Here is a 13,395-nt window from a genome sequence, read left to right on the forward strand (position 1 = left end):
CCCTCTCCCTCTCCCTCTCCCTCTCCCTCTCCTTTTTTGCTTCCTCTTTTTCAACAACTAACTTCTGCTGTTGATTCACCGTCCCATGGCCGGGTCCTGAGGCAGGGGGGTGAGGGGTCATCGCCTTCCCTCTCTCTCCCTGTTTTGCAATTTTCGTGTGTTTAATTTTTGCAATGCCCTGATGTTTCATCTTGACTTTTTAATATCCAAATGGTCAGTCAATCCAGCCCTGAAACGATAAGTCCTGAGAGCAGACATTCTGCTCTTTTGTAAACAAAACGTTCAGAAGAGTTCACCGTTCCTAAAGAGTTAATTCCTCACCAAAATAGTGAAGGAAGATTCAAGGTTTTTCCACTTTCCACGGATTAATATTTTGCCATACACCTCCTTTGCATGCAGCGGGTTTCCCCTTTTCCTTTCAGATTTCCCTCTGGTCCTGCTGAGGAACCTGCGTCATCCCGTCTTCCTGCTGGTGGTGCTGGCTCAGGTCAACCTCTCTGCCATGGTTGCTGGTTTAGCAACGTTCATGGGGAAGTTCCTGGAGAGACAGTTCTCCCTCACGGCCTCCTTGGCCAACATGATCATCGGTAAGTGTTGCTGCCAAGGCTTGCCAGATTTTGAGCACCTCTTAGAAAGTGATCTAGAGGTTACTAAGACGCAGCTCTTCCTCTGGAGCGGCCGCTCTCCTCCCGTCGCCTACAGGCAGACGTGGCATGAGATGTGATTTCTCAGCAACCTTCCTTCCTTTACATTGTAGCCGGAGCTTGCTGGGTTAAAATCTTTTGAGACCTGGAGAAATGTTTGTTATCTAAAGCTGTTCGCTGTAATCAAGGAGAGGAAACCAACTCATTGCATCAAGGGAACAAAGAAACATCAGCAGTGAATTGTGCACAGTTCTGTAGCAGGGATTACTGACATCAATCATCAGGTTGAAGGCCTTTAAAAAAATAGATAGTAAATAAAATTAAAAACTGCAGTAATGTGTGCGTGCGTTTTGAAGACACTTGGCAGCAAGAGGCCGGTCAGGTTGATGGAATAATCATGCTTGAACTCTTCAAAATGTTTGCTGTAGTTAAGACTAAGTTAAGACTAGTTGGGCTAATTGCTTGCTGTTGGTATCATTAAGAAGGAAAGGACTAAGTGTTAAGCAGGATATGTGCTTATGAGATTAGATTGCTTTTGCTTCCATTGTAATGCCCGGAAAGTCCTGTCTGGGGCTGAGGTCTCCCTGTGAGAACTTGTCATGATAATAAAAATATATGAACAATAAAGCCCTTGCAATCAGTTCGAGAGTTCAGAGAACTAGACACAGAAATATTTTAAATATATTTTTGAACAAAACAGCATTGCATCCTCGGGGATAGAGACTTCTGAAGTCTGCAGCAAATAAATCAGAAGAAAAGTGAGCAGAGCAGACTGGCAAAGCCCAGCAACCCAGGCTAAATACAGGCAGAAAGGTTAAATGCTGAAGCAGTGGTGTCCTCCGCTGATGTCACCCGCTGAGTTGTTCCCAGGCTTGATTTACTCTCTCTGTTAAAGACGTGCACCATATTTCTTGTTTGAATTTCTGTAGCTTTTGTTCCCAGCTCCTGAATCTTGCTTTGCCTTTTTTTTTTTTTTTCCCCCCTCTTAGATCAAAGAGCTTTCTGTAGCTGGAAAACCCTTCCTTGTGTGGGTATTTATGGGCTGAAAGCAACCTCCCTGCTGATTCTTTGTGGAATTAAACAGATTGCACTTCTTTGGTATCCCATTGTAAGATGGGTTTTGCAAATCCCCAGGTCTGTCGTGGAAACCTTCGCGGTTTTGTAAAGATCGACAACAGAAGTGGGCGCGCTACTGCCTTACGTAGAAATTAAACATCCTCTCCGGGTTTCATTCATTTTTTCTCCTGTCCACAGTGAAAAAAATCACATTTTATGGATTAAGCGTAGCTTTTCACTGGTGCCTACATCCATGCCTGGATGCATAAGACAGCCAGCTTGCTGTAGCGCCCCACTGTTTTTGCAAAACTGCTCTTCCTTACCATTATTCCACCAGTCTCTGCAAACAACTTGGTGCCCTCCAGATCACCAGTGCTGAAAAATAGGAACCCAACAATAAATCCTCTGGGCTTTTGCTATAATGAAGGGACTGATACAGCTCAGAGGATGGAAAATAAGGACTTGCCTTTCCCCAGGTGCTGTGAACATCCCCGGGGCCATGGTCGGGATCGTGGTGGGTGGTGCCATCCTGAAGAGGTTCCAGATGTCCCTGAAGCAATGCAGCGCCATGTGTGTCCTTGGCATGTTCCTCTGCCTGCTCCTGGCTTTCCCCCTCCTCTTCCTCGGCTGCCCCACGCAGAAGGTCGCAGGTGTTACCTACAGCGAGAGGTACCAGCAGCTCCAACTAGACTGGGCAGGGATAGGTCATTCCCTGGGCTGTGGGTATGCCCCATCCCCAGCCGCATTCCTCAGGGTGGAGGTGGAAGTGAAGCAGAATACCCAGAAATGGGCTTATTCCCTCTTGAGAAACAGTTGATGGTGATAAAGTAAGGCTAGAAATTTGTGAATAAGCACTGAATCTTCTGCCTCCTTATTCCTTCTAACTTCAAAGTGAACACATTTTGGCACAAACAGCACCAGATTAAAATTTCATCTTGGAAAGTGCAGCGTGTTACTCACAGGAAAATAATTTGGGCAGGGGCCAACCCTTGGATCACACCTTCAAAGCCGTGGAGGCTTCCCTACGCAGCTAAACGTGGGCAGGACCTTGTCATCCCTCAAGGCTCCATCCAATTTTCTGCAAATTCACGTTCAGCATCCTGTGGTCTCGGTGGAAGCTGGTCCGAGCCTCAGCGGGAAGCTCGCCACCTCCCACAGCGTGGTGCTGCGCTACCCCAAGACCCCACGTTTGGGGCCAGATAGGAAGGAAGTGGGTGGATCCCTTAACCATTCGTGGTCGGGATGCTTTGCCCAGGCAGAACAAAGGCTTGGGGGAGGTTGTAGCAGGATTTCTGTGGGTCCTCACTTACACATGGGGAAGGCTTTTTTAAAGCAATCAACTGTTTCTATCAATCTCAATATACATGCAGTATATTTTCTATGTAATATTATATTAATGATGCTCAATACCATGCATGAATATTTTCTTTCTGCCATAGCTCTGAATTTGGGCACCACGCCTTGGAGTGTAACCTCCAGTGTAACTGCCCCGAGAAAGCCTACAACCCCATCTGTGGCTCTAACGCCATCGAGTACATCTCACCCTGCTCCGCCGGCTGCAGACTCGTAAATATTGATGCACAAACCAACTCAGTCCTGGTGAGTCTCATTCCCACTGCGCTACTCTCCTGGCTTGGGATGGCTAATGAGCGATGACCAACGCGGTGCTTCAGTCTGGCAATTAGTTTTTCTGATGTTCGTTAGGTTTCTGACATGCTCTGCATGACCCTGTGGGGTGAGGGAGGGAGGGTTGAGAAGGTCCAAGAAAAAAACAGGTGTCTCTTAACACTCTCCAGTACAACGCAGCCCTTGGCCGTGTGGGTCCTTGGCCAAGACAATGAGCAGACACCTTTTAGGTATCCAAAATTTTAGGATATCAAGGTGTCCTTCCCCATCCACTGCTCCTCCCCCAGGTCAGGTTTTGCTCCACAGCCCTAGCTTCAATATCTCCCTTGCTAGCCAGCAGCCTGAGTAGGCTTTTGGCATGGAAGATGCAAAAACCTTCTGCTTTCCCTTCCCACCTAAACGGTGACCCACAAGGTCACCTTTCTTCGCTGTGTTTTGTGTGGTGGGACGGGGCGGGACGTGCAGTGTGGGAAGGGTTAATCACAGCACTCAGCATGACCCCACGTCCATGGATGATGCCTCTTGTGCTCAAGGGCTGCTTTCTCCACCAGCCAGCCTACCTCCGGGCTCCCGCTGTGAATTGTCCCATCTGTGTTCCTTGAACGGGGACCTACCAACACCAGGCTCCCAATTTAGGCATCACGTGCCTGAAGTTCTCTGAAAGTGGATGGAATCCAACTGCTTCGATTTTTTTCCAGGGTTTTGAAGGCAAAATATCAGTGCAAGTGGGACATATTTTCACATACCTCGATGTCTTGCAGCAGGTCTCACCCAGCTTGCTCACACAATAGTATTTGCTTGGGCTTTACCTAAAATAAGGGAAAGCCTAGAATGAACAAAGCCTAGAATGAACAATTTATTTATCTATTTTCTGAAGCAAAGTGCAAAACTGCACATGGTCCAAACTGCCCTCCTGCAGTGGGGGGAAATACCAGCTGAAAACACTCAACTGATACCTACAGATGCAGAAGCAGCCTGGGTTTTTCCATCATATAACTTGTTTTAGCTGTGCTACATCTACAGATGAAGAGAAAGGAGGTAAATCTTGCTCAGAGGGAGCAACTCTGCATGCTGTGGGCAAGCCAAGCCTGGAAGGACCATTACCCCAGTACACAGAGCCCTGACATTTAGCAAACCTTCTGTGAATGCTTGGGGAGGGCGTCGTTAGAGGGATGTGATTGCACCTTTCAGCCTGAAGATTTGCGGGTGAAAAAGTCATGGTGCATCCCCTCCGCAAGTCCCGATTGACAAGACAAGTGTCTGCATGAGAGGAAAATTCAGGGGAGAGTCCCGATGTGGGGGTTTAGAGAAACGGGGTTTGCTCTTGGCTTTCCCTTGGTTTGCAGACCTGGCAGGGTTATTTTTGCTTCTTTCTCTCCTCTGCTGCTCCCTGCCTGTCACCAAAACCCCAACAGGGCTAGAGTTTTCACAGTGCAATTTCGTCTGTTGGGTCTCCAGGCAATACAGTTCGACAAATAAATAGTAAGGAGGTCTTTGCCAATTCAAATACCTGTCTGAAAAACCTTAGCAATCCATACAGGGTGAGTCGTTTTCAGCCGTGCTCTTGGCACAGGATAGAACGGCAGCGTGGGACTCTCTGGATGCTTTTTAGCAGCATTTTGTTAATTAACAGCACTTAATTTTAATAACAATTATGTTTTCTGCCAGAGCTTAGTCCCAATTGTGCTTTTCTTCATCCCTGTGGCTGCCTTTTGTACAGCAGATCCTTTTCAACTGCTTCTTCCTCCGCAGAGATGCCTCCAGCCCTTACAGATCCCGCGCTCCTGAACGTGACCCACGCCTGCATATTTTTTATCTGTATTATTATGTGTAGCCTCAAGCTACAACAAAATCAGGGCTCCCATGATGGTGCCATGCAAATGCCACTAGGTAAAGCCATCATTAGCTCTTCCTTTACCACTGAGGTGATTTGCTGGATCTTCTTTCCACCGATTGCTGCATCTTGACCCAGTTTAAGCTGTGGGAGAGCTTCTTTGGCAGAGGGACTCTATTTCAAGATGTTATAAATTCCGAGCTGTGTGTCAGCACGTAGTAGCCAGAGTTACATCTCCCTGGGATGGGGGGGTTCATGGCACGCAGGGATGTGGCTTCAGATGCCGAGCCCTGCTCCTTTATCACGCTGGGCTATGAGCTGAGCTCAGGTGTCCACAGAACAACCTCAGTCCCTCTCCAGTTTTGGGTATTACCTGTTGCAGGAAAATTGAGATTATTGCATTTTATGGCATTCCTCTAGCTGCTGCTTTCTCTGCTATATTACACTTTTCTCCCTATTTTCAGCAGATCTTTGTCAGTGCAGGGACCTGTTGCCTACTGCTTTCCATCTCCCAAACACCCGGGTTTCTAGAAAACCTCCCAGTGTGCAGAAATACCTACAATTTTGTGCTCAGCTTTGCTGCAGCCCTTCCAGAGGAGGTTTGCACAGTGCAAGCTTGGCTTAACACTCTTGAGCACTGGAAGTGATTTGCTCTTTGCATTGCCTGATGTCCCCAGATTTCACGGGCAACACCAGGAGCCTTCAAACTCTGCCCAAGAGCAGGACCTTGCAGTGACAACCTCTCAGTGCTTTGCTATTTGTTCGGGTCCAGTGTGACCTCTTGAAGTGAGGTGGATACGGGGCTCCGGGGTTTCTAAGCCCTGGTCTGATGTCATTGTGCATGGCCCTGGGTGGGAGAAGGGACATCCCTCTGCTCCCAGCTGGGTCAGATCTGAGCTGGTCAGCACACACCCCAAAATTTGAGGTATCAGGAGATCCCAGCTGGGGGGAAAAAAAAAAAAAAAAAAAAAAAGTAGAAATAAAACAACATCAGGCAGAGCTTGATGTGAGCAACCTCCTTTCTTAAGAAAATCATTGCTAAATGCTACTCTTGGGGATGTTTGACGCACAGCCCCGAAAAACCCAGGTCTGGCCAAGTGCCCACCCCTGCCCAGAAGCCACAGCCCCTGTTTCAGGGCTGCTCTCCCTTATTCTCCTCTCCTCGCTTTGCTGGGTGGTTTTCCCCAGCCCTGGTGCTGCGTCAGCCTCGTGCCGCTGCTGCCTGGATGATGCATCTCACGGGGATGGGCCACCGGCGGCTTCGTGGCTTGTCCAGGAGGTTTTTGCATCTGGGGTCATGCTGCCTGCTCTAAAATCTTCCAAGGTTTTGAGTGAAAGGGGCAGAGCCCTGCCTCGTGCCTCCAGCCTGTGCACCTCCAGCCCTCTGTCTCCATTTGGATTTATTCGAGTCCCTTCAACTTCCTGACTCTGATTTTCTGTGAAAGGTGGAGGTCCTGCAGATCGAGTGAGTTTTAATTTATCTAATTGCATTGTTGTTAACTGCTTAGGCCTAAATTCATCTCAGCTATCATAGGCACTTATCTGTGGAGGGTCCTCTGGAGACCCACCTCTCCCTTCGTGACTGCAGAAGGAGCCCAGAGGATGAGTTTGGTTTAGTTTGTTTCAGATGGCTGAAGAAGATAAACCCCAGTTTTAATTTAAAACATTAAATCCTCTTTCCTAGAGGTGGGAGGAGGAATTGTGTCCCCTTTCGGCCCAAATCTTTCCCTGTGCTCTCAGGCAGGAGCAGTTCCCTGTGGGTCTCTTTTATGGGCATCGCCTGGGCCCCTTCCCCAGGCAGTGATGGGGAATGGGGCTTTGGGAGACTGCGGGCAGCTCCTGCCTCTGTGATCACCTTTCTGCAAACTGCCATCCCATTGTCAGTCTGTCCCCCTCTGGCAACAGTAAGATCATGCTCATTTTATTTAAAGGTCTCTTCCAAAAAAATGAGGTTTCTTTTTTTTTTTTTTTTTAAAAAAAAAGAGAACTGTGACTCAAATCTGGAGAAAAAGAAAAAAAAAATTCATATCCCTTGCCCTGCGGCATCTTTCCTTTGCTACCGCTGTGCCAGTTATTTATGACCCTCTCTCAAAGGTGAGGTTTTACATTTTCCTCTAGCAAGTGTTTTCTGATTTAATACTCCCCTGAGCCTGGGCTCTGGTTTTGATTGCCAGCTCTGCTCTACACGTAGCTCCTGGATGAGGGGCAGGAGACAAGCCGACATAGCAGGTACAAGTGAGGGAGCCCAGGCTGCTTCCCTGGAGATTTCCCCCAAAAGATATGACGCAGGAGAGTAAACTCACATCAGGCCTGAATGTTTTCCTCAGCTGTGGGTGAGACTTTTCCATGCCAAGATTCCAGATTTATGCAGGATGCCAAAGCATTCAGCTGGCAGATGATGACACTGGAGTAAACCTGTGTGTAAGCATCTTCGTTGCACAACAGGCGTGAAACATGGGTCTGGAAGCACAAGTGTAGAAGGGTTGATGCTGGGAGGCCCAACAAGGCAGGGATGTGTCTGGGTTGGGAGATCTTCCAGGTGCCTCTGGAAGCGCTGAGAGATGAACCATGGTAGCACCGGAGATGAACCAAGGTACCGCGGTGGTCCCAGTTCCCCATCAGCTGCGCATGCTCAGCCGTGTGACACCCTAGCAGTTCCCGTGGGACCTGGTGGGACTGGGACCTCCTTTTGGGGACAGCAGCATGCTGGAAGCAGTGATGAGAATATGCGTTTCCTCATCCACTCAGTCTGTTACCCCCAGCCAGTTTCGTTGTGTGTGTTTCTTTCCCCCCACCCCTGCTCCCCAAAGTGTTGAGTGCTAATTACTGCTAATTATTTACAGACGAAACCCAAACACCCTCCCTCCCTGTGGCAGCTGGCAGCTATTCCTGGTATCTCCATAGTCTTGAGCAGATGATCAGCCTCTGGATTTTTCCCTCCTCTTTGCAGAACTACACCGACTGCAGCTGCATCTCCAAAAACGGGCTCGTGGGAACTGCCAAGCCTGGGACCTGTGGCACCAGCTGCTCCCACTTCTTCCTGCCCTTTGTGGTCCTGTCCTGCCTGGCAGGGATCCTCGCCAGCACGTCCCACACACCGTCCTTCATGCTCATCCTCAGGTGAGCGAGCTGGGTTGGCCGTGGTCTAGCTGCAGCCAGAAAAGGCATCCAGAGGTGGCATGTGGAAAACCAAGGGGCCCTTGGACTGAGGAGGAAGGTTTTCTCCAGCTGAGGGACTGGAGGGTTAAATCAGCTCCATATTGCACCTCGTGCCTTGCAAATACCTTACGTGGTATTTGCATGTCTTGGTGCAGGGAATGGGGAACGGGGCTTCCCTGCTCCTGTCGTCTGGCAGTGCATGTGGTTGTCCAACTTCTAGGCTGTGCCTGTCTCAGGAGCAGGCTGTGCTTTGCTAGCAAAGACCTGGCATGGCTGGGCAGGACAGAAACACTGAGCATCTCCAGGCTCAAATATTGAAGCAGGAGAGACCTTCAGGACTTGCACTAGCAGAGCTCCCGCTGTCCTAAGACGTCAAAGGCTCTTCCAAGGTCTCTCTGGCTGTTGCTGCTGATCCTTGAAAAGTTAAGCAGCAAGTGGAGGTTCCAGGCTGCTGGAGGCTTTACCGTGGAGCCACCAGTGCTGCATGGCCAATTGCTCTTGCAGGCAATGTGGTGTTCACCAACAAGCTCAAGCAAGCGGTGGGTGAGTGGGTGTCCCACCATGCTGGGCCCCCGCGGCATGTCCACCCGTTCATGGGGTTGTGGGGCTCACAGGAACCCCACATCACCCTCAAGCACCCCCCATTCCCGCTCTCGGCACAGCCTTCAGACCCAGCAGCCATCCTGTTCCTTCTCCCCACCCACGGCTGATACCTCAGTAACGAGATGCACCATTAACTCGGCATTAATTGAGCATGGCAGTACTGTGGCACTTTTTAATGCAGCTCCGTGTTAATTAGTTACTTTCCTTCTTTCTGATGGATCTTGCTTGGAATACATCCTCCCTTCCCAGTGCAGAGAAGCAATTAGGACTCTAGTTTCCCACCCCTTGGAACCAGCCTCAACATGAGCCCAAGGCTGGTGGGGCTGGAGCCTGGCCCGGGCAGGAGAGGCTGAGGCTGTGCTGGGAAGAGGAAAAAAATCACGGGGAAAATCTCTGTGTTAGTCTATAAATAATATTTCCAAGCATATTTCTGTGGTCGAAGCACTCCAAACAATCTCTTTTTAGGGAAAAGCTGTGGTTAAAACTTGGTTTTACGTCGACTCCCAGGCATTATTAAATCACCTTTTATGCCATGAGTGAGCTCTGTGTGCACCAGGCAGTCAGAGAGGAAAAGGGAGGCTGAGTGCCCTGAGATGCTCTGGCCTGGAGGTCCTCTGCCACCCAGTCCTCTCCTGTGTGTGACCCCAGCAGGAACCACAGCCTAAAATATTTATGTCAGAAAACAGGTACCAGAAAAATATACACCGGGGCATCCCACCTCAAAACAAGCCACTTCCTCAATGGGTAAATCACTTTTCTCTTTCAGTTACAAAAAGCATCCCCTGTATTGCTTGTGTTTGGCAGAGAGCGCAGCTGTATTAGTTTCTGTTTGTGTTTTACTTGTAGAGATTCTTTAAATTAAAAGCAAAAAAAAAAACACCAACAAACAAACCCCGACCTTAGCTGAGCTCCTCCCTGTCTCTTAGGGAGTTTGGGAGGTTTTTCAGGCCAAGGAGAGGCTGTGCTAGTCCTAATGAATGAAACTTCATCATTTTTGCTGACGTAAATGGGAACTGCCTGGGGTCCTTGGTGGCTGGGCTGAAGGATGGCTTTTTGGGTGAGGTGCCATAAGGCTGCCAGGGAGGGAAGCATCCATCTTTGCGGAAATGCCAGAGGGCACACTTTCCATTTTGTTTTTCAGGAGCATCCAGCCTGAAGACAAATCGTTTGCAGTTGGGATACAGTTCATGCTGCTGAGAGTTTTAGGTAAATTAAAACGTGTTGAAATGCCGTCCTGGAAATTCATGGCATCTCTTGGGGATTTCATCCCTGAGCAGCCCCAGGGCTGCAGAAGTGTTGTTAATTCGGAGTTTCAGACTGACTAAAGCCTGTCCTAAGCCAGGGAAAAATCCTGCCTTGCAGGGTCTGGGGGGGCTGCACGCAGTGGGGAGGGGATGAGGCATCTCCATGGGGGCACATCTACATGGCTAAATGAAAGAGGGCAGGAATAAAGTCTAGGTCCAAGAGGGCAGCCCTTGGCTGTGTGCAGATACTGCCATGTCTGCCTCCAGCACATCAGGGCGGCTGCAAACCATGACCCATGATCCCACTGGTGGGTTGTTGGTTTTCTTTCTATGGTGAAAATTCATGTTCACCTCGAGGCCCCTCAGAATGTGCCACTGCAGCCATGGAAGGAGTGTACATGCACAGTGCATGAAGGACTTTTTACAGGGTCATGTAGTGATAGGACGAGGGAGAAGGGGTTAAACTGTCAGAGGGCAGATTTAGATGAGATCTGAGGCAGAAATTGTTCCCTGTGAGGGGGGTGAGGCCCTGGCACAGGCTGCCCAGAGAAGCTGTGGCTGCCCCCTCCCTGGAAGGGTTCAAGGCCAGGTTGGACGGGGCTTTGGGCAACCTGGGCTGGTGGAAGGTGGCCCTGCCCGTGGAAGGAACAGTGGAACTGGATGGTCTTTAAGGTCCCTTCCAACCCAAACCATTCTCTGATCCTGTGAGGTCAGCATCACTCCCGGGCTGCACAATGGTCCCTTATCAAAGAGCAATAAGAAAGAAGGACCATCTTGCATCTTGGTGGGGTGCAAACACACAGCCAGCCCTTGGCGTGCTGTGCAGGACCAGCGGCTTCATGGACCACAGCAAAAAAGACCAACCCGAGCTACTTCCCACCCCCTTAGCACATGGGAAAGTAGCAGGGTTGGGTCTGTCCCAAGTGACCCTCTGTTTCCAGCGTGGATGCCGGGGCCCGTTCTGTACGGCAGCGCCATCGACACGACCTGCATCCTCTGGGAGAAGAAGTGTGACAGGAAGGCAGCCTGCAGATACTACGACAACAACCTCTTCAGGCAAAGGTAAGAGTGAGCAGTCAGCGTAAGGGCGGAGTGTGCAGAGGGAAACCAGGGGGGAACGTGACATCAGGCCACCTCTGGTGTGGAATAAATTACTGTATATGCTGTGGTCAGCAAAATTGCACCCCCCTGGCCCATGCTAACTCCCAGCAGTGCCCAGGAATGGTCTGGAAAGACGTTGGCACAAGCCAAACCCCTGCCAAGGACCATGTGAACTTGCTGCTATAGACCACAGAGATCCACTTCCAGAAGCACTCCCTGCCTGACAGAACAATCGTTCCCTAGAACACCCTCCCCAGGGACGTGGCAGAGTCCTCATCACTGGCGGTTTACAAGATGCAGGTGGACAAAGTGCTAGATAATCCCATCGAGGCTCCTTTTCCCACAAAATGTTGGACCAGTTGATCTTCTGAGGTCTCTTCCAACCTGGGCTGTCGCGTGACGCCGTGATTACTCATTTTACCGGCACAGCCACAGGCAGCTTGTCCTGACACCTCTGTGGCCGTAATGCAGCTGCCGGGGTGACCCCAGCCCCAGAGCTGCCTGTGAGGTGGTGCAGGGTCCCTGCAGGGTGCCTTGCACCCTGGGCTTCATCTTCCAACAGAGCGGCCCAGCTCGACACACAGAAGACTCCAAATCCAGCCTGTGCGCGGCGGGGAGGCTGGAAGGGAGCTGTAGGTGGTCTTTGTCCCCCACCGCAAGTTCATCGTTCTTGAATGATTCACTGACCAGCAGCAAATCCTACTCACCCTCAACCCCAAGGCATGATTTGACACGCCTCATTCGTACCGGGAGATACTGTCCCTTAATGTAACACCAAAGAGAAGTGCCTCTTGGTAGCTCCTCCACCTCTTCCTGTCCCCCTTCTTGGGACTCAGGCTTGCAGCAGTTGCTTGCCCACTGCTGGATGTGCCCAAGGAACCCATCCCGAGGTTCAGCATCTGCTGGGGACATCAGGTGTTGGTGCTTGGCGCACATTGGAACACCCTCGCTACCCTGATTTGTTGTGTTTCCACACCACAGGTATCTCGGTCTCCAGTTTTTCTTTGAGGTGGGCGCTTTCCTGTGCTTTGTGACCGTGTATGTGGTTCTCAGACGGCAGGAGAGGGAAGCCAGAAATGCAGCAGAGACAAAGACAGACCCAGAGAAGGAGAAACTGGCAGGAAACTCCATAAAGAACCCAGAGTCCAAAGTGTGACACCAAAAATGTGAATTGTGATCTTTGTCCGGGTAGGTGAAGCCGTGTGAATCACCCCACGCAGGAACTGTGAAGGATGGGTGCTGGGAGCCATGGACAGTGGGGCTGCTTCTTAATCTCCTGGGTGGGATGTGCTAGGTCTGAACTGCCACGGGAGTCTGTCTCCACCTGCCTCCTCCACCTCAGTGGGCAGCTTGCTCCTTCACGTGGATTAGTCCTCACACATTAACCACTGGGCACTGCAGTCTTCTGGATTTATGTCCTCCAAAACACTTGTTCCTGCTGACAGTCTCAGTGATGCCGGTGCTGAGCATTAACCACATAGCCAAAGGGGTTTTTTATTGTTTGTTTGTTTTGGTTTGTTTTTTGTTTGGTTTTTTTTTTTTTAATAAATCATTTATAAGAAATGGTTCTGTACTGAACCTATACGTTTCCATGAATGATGGTCTGTCCTTGCCCCCAAAATGTCAGTTGTGCTTATTCCTTTTTCTGTCGTGGTGTTAGATGGTCTCTCTTCCTTGAAGGCTTCATCCAGCTCCAGCTGACACTGACGGGATGTTTGTCCCAGGCTGTGGCCTGCTGCAAGGACCAGCTCATGTGCCTCACCCAGCTGCTCTGTAGATGCTGCTTTGGTGGCAAGAGGCAGGGATGAGGATGGTGGGGAGGGGAGGACATCAAAAGGAACCGCAGGTCCAGCCCAGAAGAGAAACTCCGGTATCCACAGACTTGTAGCGCTTTGGCAGCACGGCCACGTTTTACAGCAGCAACAATAATAATAATTCTTACTTACGCATTACCAGTACTTGTCACAGGAGCTTACTGAAGCATGTGAGTGTTAAAGTTTCTTCCCGTTTTCCAGTTCGAGAAAGGCAGAACTTTTCTCAGGGATGTAAGACCAGACAGGGAGGTCGAACCCAGCCCTCCTGCAGACTGGGCAGAGCTCGTGGCTAAGCCGTTTGACCACGGAGCCAG

General features: G+C 50.1%; 1 protein-coding gene across 1 annotated transcript in view; it reads left to right on the plus strand.

The window, feature by feature from the left end:
• The window catches only part of SLCO2B1 (solute carrier organic anion transporter family member 2B1), a 61,471-nt gene extending 48,716 nt beyond the window's left edge, over positions 1–12,755 (plus strand). Inside the window, exons 9-15 of the mRNA XM_026859490.1 lie at positions 423–587; positions 2,177–2,369; positions 3,140–3,299; positions 8,111–8,280; positions 10,064–10,128; positions 11,108–11,228; positions 12,249–12,755. Coding sequence (XP_026715291.1) covers positions 423–587; positions 2,177–2,369; positions 3,140–3,299; positions 8,111–8,280; positions 10,064–10,128; positions 11,108–11,228; positions 12,249–12,423 — 1,049 coding nt within the window. The 3' untranslated portion in view covers positions 12,424–12,755. The remainder of the gene's footprint in view (positions 1–422; positions 588–2,176; positions 2,370–3,139; positions 3,300–8,110; positions 8,281–10,063; positions 10,129–11,107; positions 11,229–12,248) is intronic.
• Positions 12,756–13,395: the final 640 nt, after the last annotated feature.

This window comes from Athene cunicularia, assembly GCF_003259725.1.
Source record: "Athene cunicularia isolate RWA chromosome 1 unlocalized genomic scaffold, athCun1 chr1_part1, whole genome shotgun sequence".
Taxonomy (NCBI): domain Eukaryota; kingdom Metazoa; phylum Chordata; class Aves; order Strigiformes; family Strigidae; genus Athene; species Athene cunicularia.